At 44.2% G+C, this 19490-nt stretch overlaps 1 protein-coding gene across 1 annotated transcript in view; it reads left to right on the top strand.

Moving 5' to 3' along the window:
• The first annotated feature begins 721 nt into the window (after positions 1 to 721).
• The window catches only part of MAN2A1 (mannosidase alpha class 2A member 1), a 225035-nt gene continuing 206266 nt past the window's right edge, over positions 722 to 19490 (top strand). Inside the window, 2 exon segments of the mRNA XM_065599246.1 lie at positions 722 to 1411; positions 13539 to 13799. Of these exon segments, the coding sequence (XP_065455318.1) occupies positions 1277 to 1411; positions 13539 to 13799 (396 nt within the window). The 5' untranslated portion in view covers positions 722 to 1276.

Here is a 19490-nt window from a genome sequence, read left to right on the forward strand (position 1 = left end):
CAGCCAATGCATCCAGGTGAACAAGGGCTCAAGGCGGGGCAACAGATGGGGATACAAGGTCCAGAAAAAATGACAGCTCCTGTGTTCCCTCTCTTCTCCCTTCCCAAGCCGCTCACAGTGCCAGCTGCTGCGGCTACCCACCGCCTGCCCCAGTGGGGCCCTGAGCACGCAGGGAGCCAGGCTGGCTGCCATCATCACCACGGGGGTCCCTGCAGGGGAAATCCTGGTCGGTGCCTGTTGCGCTGGAGCAGGGCCAGGGGGGTCCTAGCACCTGAGCCCAGGCCGAGCCAGGCATTTTCTTACTTTCAACGCTGTAAATTACCAAGAGACGGCGGCTCAGGCCCTGTCCTGGCCCCACCTTTTGAGAGCGCCGCAGCTTAACTCGAGGCAGCACAAGTCGCTGCTCTGGTTCCTATCGCTCCGTAGGGCCGCTGGGGAAGAACCTGCGAGAACAGTTTTGTGCTCGGTGCTCCCGCGGGGGCGAGAGGCAGCCACACCAACGGCTCGTGCTCCCGCGCGGCCTACAGAAGCCGCAACCGCCACGCACTCAAGTACGTTCCGCGGAGCCGAGGGGCAGCAGTAACGGCCGCGCCCCCAACGGTCGGAGAGGCAGTCGCTCCTCCGCCCACCGCTCGGTTCAGCGCCCGTCCCCTGCCTCAGAGCGCTGGGGGCGGCCCTGCTGCAGCGGTGGCAGCGTGTCACGCGCAGGCCCCGCCCGGACTCGGTGCGTGCGGGGGGCGGAGCGCGTTGCTTCTCCGGCAGCAGCAGGGGCCGGTCCTGCCCGGTTGGGGGCTCCCAGAGCTCAGTGTGCGCGCGGCGCCGTCCCTGTTGCCAGGTCTGTGCTGCGGGGTAGCGGCGCTCTTGCCAGGAGGAGGTGGCGGCTGCGGACTTCGGCGCCGCTCAGAGGCAGCCCGGGGGAGCGGAGCAGCTGGGGTGCAGCAGGGTTGGTCCCGCAGCGCTGCCCCTCGCTCCTGTACTCGGCAATAACTAGTCGGGGGGAGGGGAGAGCCCGCTCCGCTCCCGGAAACTCTCGGCGTCTCTTGGGAAGGCGGCGGCGGCGCGGGGGAACTTCGGGGACTTGGGGGCGTCGCGTGAGGACACCAGCTGCCGCTTCCCAGACAGCTCGGCCGGAGGAAACTTTTCCCTGTGAGCCGGGGCAGGCAGCGGGCCCGGCGGAGCCAGCGAACGCCCCCAGAAGTTGAGCGAGCGCTGTCAGAGCCCCGGCCGGGTGAGCGCGCTGCGGGCTGGGAGCGGCGGGGCCCCGCTGCCCGCGGACATGAAGCTGAGCAGGCAGTTCACGGTGTTCGGCAGCGCGATCTTCTGCGTCGTGATCTTCTCCCTCTACCTGATGCTGGACAGGGGCCACTTCGACCATCCCAAAAGCCCCCGCCGGGAGGGCACCTTCCCCAAGGTGAGCGGAGCAGAGGGCACCGGGAGGGCGCTGCTGCCGGCGGAAGGGGGCGAGTTCCGGGTAACGATTTTAAACGGTGCGTGGGCGAGTTACTCGACTTTCCTTTTCCCCCAGTGCTGCTGGCTGGAGGTGGGACAGCCCCCTCCCCCTCCAACTGCCCGGGTACAGGTAAGGTCTAGCAGTTTCCTGCCAAGGTTCCTGGGCGCTGTTGGGGGGGCGTCCTCCTGCATTTGGGGTATTACCCCCGCCTTAGCGCCACCTGGGTGCTGGGACTGGCGGTCGGTCAGGTTAGGGGCAGCGTGCTCCGCGGGGGTGCGGGTTGGGCTGAGTTTCCGTATTTGTGGTGTTCATGCGGGAGGAAGGAAGAGATCGGTGCAATGGGAACTACCCACCCTAGTTTTACAAACGTGCATTTGAAACTGCAGTTGTGTCGCAGGACCAACGGCGTCTCTGTTGCTGCCCCTGCTGAGTGCATGCACACATCTGACATGTGGTTGACTTTGTCGGTTTATGGTGGTGTGGGTAGCAGGTAAATAAGGAGTCAACGGAACATATAAAACCCAGTCTTCTTTCCCAAGAGGCTTTCTGTATCAATGAAACTAAAGAAGTGGGCTGTAGTCCACGAAAGCTTATGCTCTAATAAATTTGTTAGTCTCTAAAGTGCCACAAGTACTCCTGTTCTTCTTTTTAATGAAACTAAAACAGTTTGTCAGTGGAGATGTTGTCCTGTCTGTTGTTAACTGTTGTGGCATTCCGTAGGAAAATGAACCTGATAAGTTTTGTTGTTATAGGGGTTAGTTTAGGTGCAAACCACTTGTTTGAGAGGAGGACATAATGCCATAGTGTCTTCTAAATGTTGTTTTTATTTGCAGCAGATATGTAACTGAGGTAATGTAAAACATCTGTCATACTTTGGAGATTAGCTGTATGGTGCTCAATTATGTGCTGTTCATCTTAACGGGGCAAACAAGACTTTTCTATGACCTGACAGCTTAACTCGTGTTCAGCGCAGTTAGTAAGCGGAACCAAAGATGTAAGGTTTATTCTTAAGTGCTAGTTCTCAGAATCCAGAAGTTCAAATAATTGTTAAAGACATGATTATTATTATGTGTTTATTTTATCCTTCAGTTCAACAGGTAGGTCTATTCTAAAGAAAAATTGATCAGTATTGGTCATTTTTGCCCCTGTTTACTGACTATTATTCATAACCTCATTGCATGTTACATGAGGATTATAAAGTACAGAAAGGCATTTGTAGCCCTTCACTTTTTCTTGCTGTTTGTGTGGGAGAGAAATTTAAACGCTATTTGCATTGTGCTACATTGATCTAGGAGATATTTATCTAGAAAGGAAAAATGTGGCTTGCAGTTCAGTTTAAAAAAACTAAACCAACAAAAAGAATCCAAACTGGTACATGAGTGGTTGAGAAATTGTGTATTCCTGTTGCTTTAATGTGGAAAATTTAAATGTTACAACCAGTATAGAGTCCTGAAATACATCTTAATATTTCTTTTTGATATAACTAAAAGGAACAATGCTTTTCAAATAAGATGTTGTGTTTTGCAAACTGCCACTTAAAACAAAACAACCGCTTACCCTCACTCTTTTGTAAAACAGCAGAATACTGACAGCATATCTGTCTGTGGAAAGATAAATATCCCTGTTGCCTTTACAGTAATCTGTCAAGATAAAGTACAAAAGGTCAAGTAAAAGGCACAGCATTTTTATATTTTTCCACACAGAAACAAACCAGAAATTTCCATTAAGACCCCAAGAAGCTTGAAGTAAACAGGTGAATCTTCAAATGAGTTTTATTTTTTTAAAAATAAAACGCCTTATTTCTTGAGTAGAATGTCTTAACTGTTCAGTTACTGCTAAAATGATAATAGTAATAAACTAAAAAGAATAGGGGGGTAAAAAGCAAAACATTGGCACCACTTGGGTGTGAAAGAAGGGTACAAACCTGCTATAGTCTCTCTCTAAAATAAATGTAAGTTATGGATCAGAGTCTAACCACCAACTTTTCTGGAAGGAAGGGGGAGGGGAGAGAAAGATGCAGATACTGCAAAGTAAATGTCTAAAGTCCAGAAAAAAATGTCAGAAAAAGAACATATTCATTTTCTTTTATGTCATTATACAGTAATTTCAGGGCCTGAAAAAAAAAAGAGGACATGTAAGATTTGGTGGGGATTCTCATTGTCCACAATCAGTACCTTGGTGTTGGGATTCCTACCAGTGTGCTGTGTCTCACTTATTTTAGCATTTGGATAGCAGATATTTAAATTTACAGTTGCCTCCCCCCACCAACCCATTCTGGTTCCTAAAAGAGAGAGTACTCCTGTTCCCCCTAGATACCCCCAAAATATCTTGTTTGCTGTGAGGGGGTGGGGAGGAGACAGTGTTTTTGCTATTCTTGCTAATAGCATCTAGGGTGGTTCTTTCTTAATATAGTATCCACACCCATCCTCTATATGGGTCCTTCTGAGTGAAAAGCTTCAGTTCTTGTTTCTGCTGCTTATATTTTATTTCCCCAAGCAGTTACAGATGAAACTGATGTTATTTTTGTCAATTTTTTGTGTGCTTTCCACAGGGTTCTGAATAGTAGCAGTGAAAGCTGAAAAGACTAATAGTTTTGCACTTTATTATAATTTGGGAAAGCTATGACACTTATCAGGCACCAGTTAATCCCAGTGATACGTTAGCTTGAGAGTGATATGAAAGATGAGGATGTGAGGCAAAAGCCATCAGCAAGATATAAGGGCAACCATCCCAGTGGCACCTCAACTGACTTGATTTTGTCAGTTCACTGTTGCTGTCAGGGTTCAGAATAGCATCTGTTAAACTGACCAGTGTCTTGTCAATTTCATGCTGCTGCTGCAGTTTGGAAAAGCAAGGAGTAGCAGTATACTGTTTAGGTGCAGGCTCAGGGACACAAAACATAGTATTTTATTAACATTTGGAAGTTTATCTTCATAGATGCTAGAAAGTTAATTTTTATAAAAACCAAAAGCTGCTGCAGAAATTGATGGCTTAGGTCTCTCTATTTGCTTCCTATTCACCTGTGGTGAATTAACTTTTCCAACCCTGTGTCCCGTCCTGCACAGTGGCCAGAAATAGTATGGATACTTCAAGTTTTATGCCCTCAGGGATGTGAATTGTGACATTTCCTCCTCCAATCCTGTGTGGCTGAGGCTGTGGTCTAGGTAGAGAAACTTAGATCTCTGCAGGTAATCTCTTGAAAGGATTTTGTTCTTTCTGTGTTCTGCATGTTAGATCAAACTAGAATTACCATAAAGCAGATTTTCACTGTATTTTCTTGAACTTTATATAACCTCTTTATCTATATTAAATCATCTTTAAGTCTAAATAGGTTGGCTGACATGTAAACCTGAAGCTCCTTTAGTATCCATATGCTCCCTTCCCCATGTTTATCTCAGCATGTTTACCTGTTAAAACTTCAACTTGCCTTGTCTACACTCAAATTTTAATGTTTGTTAACACCTTAGCCAACACATGCTAAAACTACACTTTTTTCCTAGTGAAGACAAGGACTTTGTTTTCACTAGGAAAAAGTGATTAATATGTTTTAGTATAAGTTAAAATATCCCTTTTTTCCAAGTGTAGGCATGGCCTTTGTTTATTTAAATTGTAAATTTTCAGGACAGACATTCTCTTTTCTGTGTTTGAATGGCACCCAGCACAATGGAGCCCCAATCCCAATTTGAGGTCATTTGGCACTACTATAAAATAAATATTTATTACTGATAATAATTAGATACAATTGTCTTGTCAACAAGATGGTGCTAATGACATTCTGATGCTTAAATCACTGCCCTGTTACAGTGACTAAGGTGAATTAAGTAACAGGCTACTGAGTATTGGATGTGTGTGGTGGATTAAATGTTTTTTTTAGAGATTATAGCTTCAGTTTTGTTTCCACCAAACTGAGCTAGTTGCAGGAATATAGGATGACAAAGGTGGCTGTCATCTTTACATGTCCTGGTATTCTTGACCGGGCTCCTAGTAGATGTTATACTTTGGTTGCAATTGCTTCCATGGGCTGTCCACCTGCTGAGAATAGCCAGAGTGCAAAGCTGCTCCTTCTCTCTGGCATGTCCCCTACGCTAGGAGCAGGGGAGAGGGCTGGAGTAAAGCTGTTCTAGAAGCTTTTTACTGGCTTGTGGGCCCTCTTTATGCTGGGGCCTTTCTCTGGGTGGTGCTTCTATGTGGTTTGTAACCCCTTGATGCTGCTGGAGCACTATGGAAAGGCAGTTGAAAACCAAAATTTGGGCCCCAAGTGTTTGTATTGCATGCCAAAGCAGTTAGATCACCATAGAAAATAAAGTGGCACAAGCATAACACACCAGTCCCAGAATACTGACTCCAAGTGGACTAGTTTAGGTTTTGTTCATCAGGCTTTAAGGTAGCATATTACTTTTACACCATATTACTATTTTTGGGGGGCTCTTCTTCTCTAGGCCTGTCTAAAGTTTAGCCTTTCTGGTCCTAGGATTCAGAACTCCTTCCTTTTACTGCTCTAATCTGCAGTTAGTTGTCATTTCCAGGTAGCTTGAAGTCAGGGGTAATTAAAAACTTGCATCTGGCCTGGGCCAACTGACTTGGGCTCATGGGGCTTGGGCTGTGGGGCTGTTTAATTGCAGTGTAGATAAACAGGCTCAGGCTGCAGCCCAGGGTCTGGGACACTCCCACCTTGCAGGGTTCCATGGCCAGCCTCTCTCCTTTCACCTCTCTCCAAGTTGTTTTATGGCTGCTATAGTGTCTTTCCAGATAATGCAGCTGAGGATTCACTCTACAGAGACTAAATTTTAATCTCTCTTGTACAGGTTTCTATCTTGATTTGAGGTTAGTCTGTTAAACTGTAGGCAAAGGCTGGAGTGCTGCAGTAGTGTGTGTATCCAAGGAGTGTCTGTCTGTCTAGTATCAGAGGGGTAGCCGTGTTAGTCTGGATCTGTAAAAAGCAACAGAGTCCTGTGGCACCTTATAGACTAACAGATGTATTGGAGCATAAGCTTTCCTGGTTGAATACCCACTTCGTCAGACGAATACCCACTTGTCTGTGTCTCTCTCTCTCTGCTAAATAATGGGCAAGGTTCCTCTCACAGGCATAGTTATGTGAGAATTGTTCATCATGCTGTTTTAGTCAAACTTAGGCCAACACACTCTGCTCACAATTGTATAGTGACAGAAAATCTGAAGAAAACAAATCATTCAGTGGATCTTTCATCTTAGTCAGTATGGAATCAGTAAGCCACACCACATGAACTATACAATTGTTGGATTTACCTATGAACTCTTGTCAAGGCTGCTTCCCCACTCTGAACTTTAGGGTACAATTGTGGGGGCCTGCATGGAAATTTCTAAGCTTAACTACCAGCTTAGATCTGGTCCGCTGCCACCACTCCCAAATGCTAATTCCCTTCCCTGGGTAGCCTTGAGAGACTCTTCACCAATTCCCTGGTGAATAAAGATCCAAACCCCTTGGATCTTAAAAACAAGGAAAAATCAATCAGGTTCTTAAAAAGAAGGCTTTTAATTAAAGAAAAAGGTAAAAATCATCTCTGTAAAATCAGGATGGAAAATAACTTTATACGGTAATCAAACTTAGAGTCCAGAGGAATCCCCTCTAGCCTTAGGTTCAAAGTTACAGCAAACAGAGATAAACACTCTAGCAAAAAGGTACATTTACAAGTTGAGAAAACAAAGATAAAAACTAATACGCCTTGCTTGGCTGTTTACTTGCAAGTTTGAAATATGAGAGACTTGTTCAGAAAGATTTGGAGAGCCTGGATTGATATCTGGTCCCTCTCAGTCCCAAGAGCGAACAACCCCCAAAACAAAGAGCACAAACAAAAGCCTTCCCCCCATCAATATTTGAAAGTATCTTGTCCCCTTATTGGTCCTTTGGGTCAGGTGTCAGCCAGGTTAACTGAGCTTCTTAACCCTTTACAGGTAAAAGGATTTTGGAGTCTCTGACCAGGAGGGATTTTACAGTACAGTACACAGGAGGGCTGTTACCCTTCCCTTTATAGTTATGACAACTCTGCATTGACTTCCAGTATTAGAAGTGCTCTAAAGTGACTAAGTTGGTCAAAGGAATGATTTTCTGAGTATATATTCATCTACAAAAACCTAAGACTTATGGCAAGAGGAAAGACAAAATGAGATACTTATTGCAATACTATATATAATCCCTTTAAAATGTATATTCTTGTGCCTGACTGGCTACTGAAAAATCGTCATGAAAGTTTACCAGTCCAGACACAAAATCTGCTCTTAAAGATTTTTGTGTAAAAAATCATGCTAAGAAAATATTAAAGCTGCACAGTTAAGTACTCCTGTCAGAAAATGCAGGAGCTAAGGTTTCACAAGTAATCTGAATTCTGATCCATCCTGCATATGCACTTAATTACATGTTCCAGTACACTCTCAAATATGCACATGTAGCATTTTTCAGAATTTTTTTTAATTACTGGCCCATAATGAAATTAATATCTCTCTTTTGACTTAGACTTCTTCTTCTTTTCTAGGTATGTATTTTAGTAATATTGTCAGCACCCATGTACCATACTCTTCAACCATCAGCACAGCTTATGTTGCTTGCCTCAACACTGAATTGTACCTAAGTTCACTGTTAACTTAGTTTTGAAGTTAAATGGCCTATATTAATTAATGTTCACTATCATGATTGTGACGATCCGGGGAGTCTGTGTACAACTTATGAATTTTGGTGGTAGTTATGAAATTGTTGTCAGGGAATGCCTCTCTGTGGAATCTGCCATTTGCAGACCACATACAAAACCCTTACCAGACCAGGGACAATGGATTGGTTGTTGGACCTCTATTATGGTGTAAATACCTTGATACAAAAGTCTGGCTCCTACCCTTTAAAACTGATTTACCAGGGGAGAGGTTGCCAGGAAATGAAGTCACCTGCTAAGGATGGTCACAGGTTGAGGCCCATCAGGAGCCACCTGACAAGGGAAGCTGAAGGTTGTAAAAGAGCATCTCTTAGTAACCATGGTAGAGAGAGAAGAGACCAGAGATTGCATATTCTGGATGAGAAGTCACATGAAGGAGGGCAGGGGCCATGGGCAGGATCGTTAAAGGACTCTGGCCTATCCCCAAATTACAATTTGGAGTGGTTAGGAAATTGAAGCAGGGAAAATGCATATAGGTCTGTTTATTATTTTGTCTAGATCTGTATATTTCTCATCCTAAGTAATTAGTAATGGTGCTCTAGAATTCTGCGCAAAATCTGTGTTTTCTTTTTGCTACTGTGTAGCCCTGAGGAAGTAAACTGCAACCCAGAAAGCTTAGGTCTTCAGTGGGATTCTGTACAATAGCTTTTAGGGAGGGTTCGGGGAGACGGTACTTGTTTCAGGCCCTAGATATTGTACCATGGGGTACCCACTGCCAAGAGATGTCAGAGACGAAGTCTGCACCTGGGTGCTTCCTAGAGGTCCAAAGCCAGGGACAGTACCTAAACTCTGCCCAGCCTCCAGTAAGCTAAGGGCATGTGGGATTCAGCTTTTGGGTCCCCTCACAGCAGTTTGGAATCTGTTACAGTAGTATGCTGTCTACTGTACTTTTTACAGTACAGTTACTGTGCATTTTCAATGAGCTTTCTGGCATACAAAGTATTATACAGTGCTATAAAATGGTACATGTCTGTGTGATAGGATGTAGAAAAATTGTATGATTCTGTATTTGAGAAACAGTTTGAATATCAAACTTTAGTGTATAACATATTCCCAAGACAGCTGAGTTAAGGTGGTTGGTGCATATAACCTTAACATTGTCATTTCTTGAATTTTGAGTGCTGAAATGTGCAAGCATAATGACATCTTGGTATGGTATTCTAAAGGCTTTAAGAGTGAAGAAGACAACAAAAAGGATCTTAATTTTCTAGAGCTTTGAAACTGTGCTGGGTTGCACCAAAAAACAGCCCGCCCCCTCCCCCCCCCAAAATTGGCAACAGCACTTACAAATTCCATAATCTGAAACTTTTCAAACGAATATCACAAGAGTGGTTTGCACATATGCCTAAAATGCTGTACAGGAAGGAGTCTCTCTTTTGCAAACCTTTGGAGTTGTGGAACTCATAGTCCATTGCAAACCTCAGTAAAGTGAAGCAACCATGTATAATGCCTCAGTACCTTCACCACAGGGACTGAGCTCATGTCTCAAGCTCATGCACACTTCAAGTAAACTTTTTTGATTATACAATCAGATTAGCCAAGCATGGGTAGCATAGCCTTCAGTAGCTACACTGTTTATGGGCTTAGTGAAAAATGATGTACATAAGTACATTTTGTACATGTGATTTTTAAAAAGTCATAACTTGATCAAATAAATAAACATCACTGGAACACTCAATTCCCAAAGAAACCTATTTCTGTGCCAAACTTCAACTGTCTACTCCAAGCCATTTCAACTAGATAGCTTTTTAAAAAGCAAAAAGTACTCAAGTTCCACTTGTACTAAAAAAAAAAAAAAAAATGGTTGGACTATATTTGCTCAAACACTTAAAAATAACCTATCAAGTAGAAACTGAGCCTGGAAAATAGCTTGGAAAGTGAAAATTTCAGAAAGTTATGAGCAACTAAAAACAAGATTAGAATGGAAGCAGTCATACAGACTTATCTATAATGGTGGCTGCTATATCTGCTTTAATAGAGAGCAAATAATATTGTTTTTGTCTGCTCTCTCTCTCTTCCCCCGCTCTCCCCCCGGAATGCATTAGGTGAGAGGCAAAGTAGAATCTTGCAGTGTTGCACTAGTCAACAGCAAAAATAAGAAACATTTTGCTATAGAATCTACATTAAATTTAGAACTCTAAAGAGTAATATATTAAAAATTTCTCTATTGCTTTCTTACGTGTTTCACCTTTTTTTTTTTTTTTGCCCTCTGCTTTATCTTAAAATATGGATGTCCATTTTAAAGTGAAACTATAGGAAAAAAATCAAGCTTCTGGTTCTGCAATTCGATCCATGCAGGTGGATCTAAGTGCCTACACAGAGCTGAATTGACTGACTTGAGTGGGGTTCTCAGGATATGACTTCACTGCAGAGCTTAACCTATGCTCTTACCAGAGGTTTAAGCCCAACCCCCCCTACCATCCACGCTCACAAACCTTTTGCCCGGGTTTATATATGCTTTGAACCCGGGCATGTTTCCTGTCTTGAGGTATAAATTAGTCCGGATTTTGCTTTAAAGCAGGCTGTAACCAGGCAGAGATTTTGGCCTCAGATGTTTCTTTTGTACCACCAGAGGGCATGGGACTACACTTATTTTTCTCCACAGTACTCCGTCATATACATATCAATTTTCTGTTTATTTTGGAATCATAACTTTTACAGATATCTAGGATATTGTTTTGGTGGGGTAGGCCTGTATCCCTGTTTGGTTAACCAATCTGTAATATATGGAAGGATGGGAATTTAGTCATCGTCATGATACCTTTTGTAAACATGATAAAACAAGTGGAATATTGGCAGGACAACAGCCATGTTATATGTTTGTGAAGCAGTGAGTAGAAACAAAGTATTCTGCTAAGAAAGTTACATTTTAAAATTTAGTATTTAGAGAAGGTTAACTTAAACAGGCTGAATGAACACAGATTCTATTTCAAAAGAAATTATGTAGTCGAAAAAAATGAAGAGGCAAACTGGAAAAGCTTATAAAATCATGAAACAAGTCTTCCATATGATTGCAAAGAACTTCTATTGTAAGGTTTAAAAGTAATAGAAATGCCTATATAGGGTAGTCAAAAAGGCCATTTTGTCTTATCTGGATGAGGGATGGTCCTCATGGTACAAACTCATTCAAAGTAAACACTCTTCAGGGAATTACACAAAAGACTCTACGCCTCAGAATTTAAACAAGAAGCCTATGGCTTAGTGCAATAGTTGGAAAAAATTTAAGAGTTTGTCTACACTGGCACTTTCGCCGTTAAAACTTTTGTCACTCGGGGTGTGAAAAAATGCACCCCTTGTTGACAGATGTTTTAATGACGAAAAGCGCTAGTGTGGATAGCTGTGCTCCTGGTGATGAAGCTACTGCCCCTCATTGGAGGTGGTTTTATTTTGTCACCAGGAGAGCTCTCTCCCAGCGGTAAAGAGCGGCTGCACAGCGCACCTTACAATGGTGTGGCTGCAGCAGCACAGCTGTACTCTTGTAAGGTGTACAATGTAGACATAGCCTAAGTCTCTTCAGATTGAAGTATAGATCTCTGCACTGTTTTTACATGTTAAGGAGACAATTTGGGCCTTCAAAGGAATGTGCAAGAGCATGTTTCAGGTGAATGGTGAGAAAAAACATTCGGTTTGGAGTTCTGTCACTGATTTTTGAGGATTATCTGTCCTTTCTGCCACTGAAGGCCCTGATCCTGTTTATAGGACATTGAGGCTTCATCACTCATCTTAAAAATGAATGCTTGTTTGTATTCAAGTAAGAATCCCTTTGACGATGTCTGTTAGCAGTTGTATTATAAAATAGAAACAGCAAGGTACCAGCAAAAATTTGAGTGTTAAATCATAAACTCTGCTAAAACAGGCAGATCACTAAAAGGATTCATTAAAGGGCAGTTGCTCTGTGACAGTATTAGTTATGTGTTGAACATAATGAACAAAGTTTAGGCAGAAATCTTGACCTGTAATATTCTTTTTTTTGATGTGGAGAAAGAGATTTTTTTTGTGGGGGGGGGGTCAAAAATAACTCATGAATTCTATACTTTTGGGATAGGTCAAGGCTTTATTTAAGAATTTGTTTAAAGTCCCTCTGTCCCTCAACCTTTCTTATTGATGGTGGAACCTGTGGACCCAAAATACTAGGGTGGAGATAAAACTGGGAGGGGGGGGGTTATTAGTGAGCAAAAATATCCACATGTCAAAAACCCAAATGATGCCATCTAGCCTCTTGTGATTTGTATAAAACATCTTTTTCAAAAATTATTGGAGCTTGTAAATGTACTGCCTACTCACTAGCTGGAACTGATTTGAGATTAAGGGAAGGGGCAGAGTGGTCTAAGGGTTAGAACCCTGGTAGGAAGCACAGCACCTTTTGCTTCAACTTCCACCGTCCAGTCTAAGATTATTGGCTGATAGGTATGGATAAATGTATTGTTGTCCTTCTGTTTTGCCTGGTTTCCACTCATCCCTGTCTTCCTGGAGGAAGAGTCAGCTTCTTTGCCTTATGTTGCCTTTATGTCCAGAGCTAGCTCTGTTGGTCACTGCAGAATTGGGTATAACCCTATGACTGAAGACCCCATCAGGTTGAGAGAGCTTTCATGGCTGCTGCCAAATAGAAATAACTTGTTTAATTTCAGGTTTAATTTGTATAACTGTAGGATTATCCTACTGCTCGTACTCAATCTAAGTAAAAGGATTAGCTAGTATGGATCGGGCAATTTATATTTTCCCCCCTATTGTGTACCACTTCTGTTCTTTCTCATACCTCTGCTGTTTTTTTTTTTTAAACAGTGAAATCAGGTACCAATTTTTATGTAGCTATATCTTTAAAATTGAAAGGTAATAAAAACTATGAAATGTCACATTGAAAAACCATCTGCACATATAGGAAAAATACAACTTTATGCCTTGTTTTCAAGCCCATTTCAGAATTCACCTAACTCTGTAATAAAAACAGATTTTTCTTCAGATAAAGACATGCTAGTAGTATATGCAAAGGCCAGGTTTTTGGAAAATTTTGATAGGCATGAAGGAAAGTTTTAAATTTGAAATTCCTGACTAACTTGTAATTATCTGCCATGATTAATCTGGTATTTGAAACCCAATGTAGCTATTTTGTCGTTGTTGAATATCCTTTATATTGTTGGTTAAACATTGAAGCATGAGTTCAAGTTTATAGCAAAGTATAAGACATGTTTTGTTGCTTTGTTTTTCTTTCAGGTGCTGAAGTTTCCATGTAGCAATAAAGATGGTTAGGAGCCCTTTTCCATAATTAGTTCTGTTTCTATAAGTGAACACAAAATAATGGTGTATTCAATAAAATGTTTGTCAGGAAATACCACTTGGAATTCCAAATATTTAGATTTGCAAGGAGATGATCTGAGGATTAATAGAAATTTAAATTTCTTTTAATACAGGGCCAGCTTTCAATATTACAAGAGAAAATAGACCACTTAGAACGTTTGTTGGCGGAAAATAATGAGATTATTTCCAACATAAGAGATTCTGTGATCAATCTGAGTGAATCTGTGAAGGATGGTCAAAGAAACCCAGAGGCCATAAATTTCAGTCAAGGATCTTTTTCGGAGCTTCTGCCATCTGCTCTAGTATCCCTCACAATTGATCCTGAGGATTGCTCATTTGCTTCAAAAAGTGGAAGTCAAGATTCAAATGTACAGGTAAGAAGCATGTAAATAAATATTAACACTCCTACTAACAAGAAATCTAACCCTGATATACCACCTGGCACTGCAGAGCACTACTACTGTGTCACAAAATCTACCACTTAGGTGTTTAAATTCTGATAATTTATTATCAAACATTAATACAGATTATAGAGGTCTGCTTGGGCCTATTTTTAAAGCCTGACTCAAGCACAGCCAACCTGATTCGAGCGTGTCAAGTCAATTTCAGACCTGACTGAAATCTGACACTTCCCCCTGAACCTGTCAACGCTGCCACTGCCTCTTGTTCGTCAGGCTTGCCCTGGTGGGACTTTCCACTCCCCACGCCCATGATCCATCTCTGGATGTCTCCTGATGGTGGGGTTGGTGTGGTGGTAGCAGTGTGCCCTGCTCCAGATGGCCATTGCTGCCTTGCTGCGCTGTGTGCTATGAAATGAGAGGTGCTGTGACTTATGAGTTGGTGCTGGCAGGAGTGAGGCAAGCAGCACCAAACATGCAGGCAGCAGGAGATTATCAGAGATGACCTGAGCCCAAGAGGGTTAGGTTGTTTTTAGATGACCTGACCCAAACCTCATACTTGTGGTCAAGTCCTGTCAGGTTAGGTTGGGTTGCAAGACTCTAACAGATTATACTTGGGAAATATAGTAGTCTCTCCATAGTTACAGGTGTGTGTTGGGTTGGTTGATTTTTGAGACTCCTTCCATCCTACTCTCAAACTTTTCTGAAATTGAACCACTTGAATGGAAATATGGAAACTTCTCCTGTATGCTGCTTTTAGAGATGAGTGGCAGAAGTGATAATTTATTTTTGAGGGAAGACAATGCATGTGTAAGAGATGGAATTTTGAATGCGAGAAAAAAATCTTGGGTACTGTTTCCTTTTTTGAGAACTGTTTTCTGTTTTTTGGAATATTCATGTCTCAAAAATTGGCCTAGAAACTTGGGCTTGACTTTTGAAAAGTGATTTAGTGCTTGTTCAATGTATTTTAATGTGGACTCTGGGTGTTCGTCATCTTTTAAAGTTGTATTCTACAAGTTAAGTTTATTTTACAGTTATCAGTGAGGAATGGGGTCTTTAACTATTTTTTTTTTTTATTGTGTGGTTACTTTTAAAGAGCAGGGGAACCTCAGAGTTGTACTTTGTATTATTTAATTCTGAACTCTGTGTTATTTTGGACGTCTGGTGTGGCTATAGATCCTGTATGCAAAGATTAAATTTTGTGAAGTCTGGATCACAAAGAAGCATGTAGAAGTCAAAGTCTCTGAACAGCAACAATGTCCAGGAAACAGTTGACTCTGGATAATTAAATGTAGGCATAACAACATCTGTAAAATCTGCTTCACCTATTACAATACTTATAAGCCTCTCAGGGATCCTGATAGTAGTTCATATTATATTAATGCTTCACGTAGAGAGAGAGAGAGAGAGAGAGATTCATCTTTTAAAATCAGTAATGTACACAAATGTCAGTCATCTTTCTATAATGCATTCTAAGGTTATCAGATAAAAAACTAGTAATAATGTTATAAATACACATCAACACTGGTAGCAGAGGGTGGGAGAAAAAGTTTTAAGAGCACTGCAGTTTTAGAAAAGGTGTCAAAGCTGGAAACATTAATAGAATTTCAAGGCCAGAAACAATCATAATGATAATTGTTAGTCAGCTCAACTGCACTTGCAGTTCCACTCTGGGCAATCACTTTTAGGCTTCTGGCTCCCACACCTCTATTGGGCAGAGACCCGCATCTCTCTGGGTATGTCTACACTACGGGATTACTCCGAATGTACAGAATTCGATTTTTGGCAACCGATTGTATAAAGTTGAGTGCATGCGGCCACACTAAACACATTAATTCGGTGCTGTGTGTCCATGTACCGAGGCTAGCGTCGACTTCCGGAGCGTTACACCGTGGGTAGCTATCCCATAGTTCCCGCAGTCTCCCCCGCCCATTGGAATTCTGGGTTGAGAGCCCAATGCCTGATGGGGCCAAAAGTTTGTTGCGGGTGGTTATGGGTAAATGTTGTCAGTCAATCCTTCCTTCGTGAAAGCAACGGCAGACAATCATTTCGTGTCCTTTTCCCTGGATTGCCCGGGCAGATGCCATAGCATGGCAACCATGGAGCCCGTTCAGCCTTTTTTCACTGTCACCGTATGTCTACTGGATGCTGCTGACAGACGCGGTACTGCAGTGCTACACAGCAGCATCCCTTGCCTTTGCAAGTTAGCAAAGATGGTTACCAGCCATACTATACCGTCTGCTGCTTTGCAAGTTGGCAAAGATGGTTACCAGTCATACTGTACTGTCTGCTGCTGTCATGGGTGTTCCTGGCCGGCCTCGGTGAGGTTGGTTGGGGGCGCCTGGACAAAAAAGGGAATGACTCCCCGGGTCATTCTCTTCTTTAAGTTTTGTCTAATGGAGAGTCAGTCCTGCCTAGAATATCAGGCAAACGGCTGCTCCGGGTCCGAGCCTCAGGCATCCTGCAGAAATGATGAGCTGCATGCCATTCTAGGGGGTGCCCCTACAACAACCCCACCCATTGCTTCCCTCCTCCCCCACCCCTCCCGGGCTACCTTGGCAGTTATCCCCCCATTTGTGTGATGAAGTAATAAAGAATGCATTAATTTGAAACAGAACTGACTTTATTGCCTCTGCAAGCGGAGATCAAAGGGGGAAGGGGATGGCGGTTGGCTTACAGCAAAGTTGAGTGAACTACCATTCTACACTTGCTCAGCCTATAGCTGAAAATGGGAATCTGTGATAAGCACTAGGATAGAAGCACAGGCAGGACTGAATCTCCATTTGTATGTGGGCCTTTGGTTGACACTGCTAAAATAAAAATGTCCCAGGATATGTATGTTGGGGGACAGTTCTAAATGGCAGCTTTATTTTTTTTATTTGCAGCAAAATGTAGAGGTCTGTGTTTGATTGTGAGCCCTGGGAGCAAGGGGTAGGCTGGGGTAGGTGCGACCGCACTGTGCTGCTGACTGAGAGAGCAGCCTGAGGCAGAAGCCTTCAGCTGGCATGATATTCCAGGCAGGACTGAATCTCCATTACACAAAACTTAAAGAAGAGAATGACCTGGAGTCATTCCCTTTTTTGTCCAGGCGCCCCAGACCAACCTCACCAAGGCCAGCCAGGAGCACCCATGTCTGCCCAGGCGCCCCCAACCGACCTCACCGAGGCCAGCCAGGAGCATCCACGGGACAACGATGACGGTTACCAGTCATACTGCACCGTCTGCTGTCCGCAAGGCAAGGCAAGGGGATGCTGCTGTGTAGCGCTGCAGCACCGTGTCTGCCAGCAGCATCCAGTAGACATACGGTGACAGTGTAAAAAGGCGAGAAACGATTTTTTCCCCCTGTGCTTTCACAGAGGGAGGGAGGGCGGGGAGCCTGACGACATATACCCTGAACCACCCGTGACAATGTTTTTGACCCTTTAGGCATTGGGAGCTCAACCCAGAATTCAAATGGTTTTCGGAGAGTGCGGGAACTGTGGGATAGCTACAGTCGTCAGTCACCCCTCCTTCTGTGAGCATCCATTTGATTCTTTGGCTTTCTGGTACGCTTGTCTCAGCTCCTTAAGTTTCACACAGCACTGTGTTGGGTCCCTGTTGTGGCATCTGTCCATCATGGCCTTAGAGATTTTTTTCCAAATGTTTTGGCATTTCATCTTTTGGAACGGAGTTCTGATAGAACAGATTCATCTCCCCATACAGAGATCAGATTCAGTGTCTCCCATATGGTCCATGCTGGAGCTGTTTTTTGATTCTGGCTGTGCTGATGAGCTCTGCATGGTCACCTGTGCTGATCAGCGCTCCTCGCTGGGCAAACAGGAAATGAAATTCAGAAGTTCGCGGGGCTTTTCCTGTCTACCTGGCCAGTGCATCAGAGTTCAGATTGCTGTCCAGAGCGGTCACAATGGTGCAATGTGGGATAGCTCCCGGAGGCCAATACCGTCGAATTGCGGCCACACTAACCCTAATTCGAAATGGCAATGTCGATTTCGGTGTTACTCCCCTCGTCGGGGAGGAGTACAGAAATCGATTTTAAGAGCCCTTTATGTCGAAGTAAATGGCTTCGTTGTGTGGATGAGTGCAGGGTTAATTCGATTTAACGCTGCTAAATTCAAACTAAACTCATAGTGTAGATATGGCCTCTTCTACCTCAGAACCAAGGTTTTTCCAGGCTGCACAGTTCCCTTCCTATACTGTCTGTGGTGTTCACCAGCAGACCAGACAGCCTCTGAGGAGAAAGCAAAGTGTAGGAGCAGGCCTGTTTAGGCAATGCTCTTTTATGATTGGCAACAGTTGTAAGCTGCCACACAGCTCTTTATAAGCAGGAACATTCTTCTTAAGGTGAAAGCATTACAGAGAAAACATACCAAAAACAATAAAAGCCCCTCCAAGCATGCAGATAAGCTTCCCAGAGATCACCCTTCCTCCCCAACTCCAGCAGGGGCTTTTGCAGGAGTCAGTCCTTCAAACCCTACCAAGGGGGTTTTCTATAGGGTTGCCACGTTGCCAGTTTTTGACCAGAATGCCTGATCGAAAAGGGACCCTGGTGGCTCTGGTTAGCACAGCTGACCGGGCCACTAAAAGTCCATGTAGCTGTAGAGGCCAACTCTGTGTGGCTCTTGGAAGCAGCTGGCATGTCCTTCAGGCTCCTAGGCACAGGGCAGCTGGGGGGCTGCGGGTGCCACCCCGAGCACCAGCCCTGCAGCTCCCATTGGCCGGGAACTGCGGCCAACGGGAGCTGCAGGGATGGTGCCTGCGGAGTTCCTGGCTATCTCTGCGCCGAGGAGCTGGAGGTACATGCCAGCCGCTTCCAGGAGCCGCCTGAAGTAAGTGCCGCCTGGAGCCTGCCCTGCTTCCTGCACCCCAACCCTCAGCCCTGAGCCCCCTCCCACATCCAAACTCCCTCCCAGAGCCTGCACCCCCTCCTGCACCCAACCCTCTTCCCCAACTTTGAGACCCCTCCGACACCCCAAACACTTCATCCTCAGCCCCACCCCCAAGCCTGCACCCCCAGCCGGAGCCCTCAACCCACCCTTACACCCAACCCCCAGCCTGGAGTTCCATCATGCACCCCAAACCCCTCATCCCTGGCCCCACCCCGGAGCCCGCATCCCCAGTTGGAGTTGTCACCCCTTCCCACACCCCAATCCCCTGCCCCAGCCCAGTGAAAATGAGCGAGGGTGGGGGAGAACGAGCGATGGAGTGATTGGCCGACGGGGCCTCGGTGAAGGGGTGGGGCAGATGCGAGGCCTCAGGGCAGGGGGTAGGGCAAAGATGTTTGGTTTTCTGTGATCATCCCTCAGCCCATGCCGCTTCCCGCAGCCCCCATTGGCCTGGGACGGCGAACCGAGGCCAGTGGGAGCTGCGATCGGCCAAACCTGCGTACGTGGCAGGTAAACAAACCATCCCATCCCGTTAGGGTGCTTACCCTGGCGGGCCGTGTGCCAAAGGTTGCCGATCACTGAACTAAATCATACCTTTTAGCGAGACGTTGTCTTGTGTGACGCATCACCAGAAAGGGTTAAGCATCCTGCAGGATAAATGACTAAATTCAACCCTTAAAACACATGGATAGATAATGTTTGTGTGTATTTACATATATATTGGTAATGGTCAACAGTGTAGTCAAACAGTCCCTGTCTGTGCTGTATTCTGTTAATTCAGAGA

This window comes from Chrysemys picta, chromosome 6, assembly GCF_011386835.1.
Source record: "Chrysemys picta bellii isolate R12L10 chromosome 6, ASM1138683v2, whole genome shotgun sequence".
In the NCBI taxonomy this organism is placed as follows: Eukaryota; Metazoa; Chordata; order Testudines; family Emydidae; genus Chrysemys; species Chrysemys picta.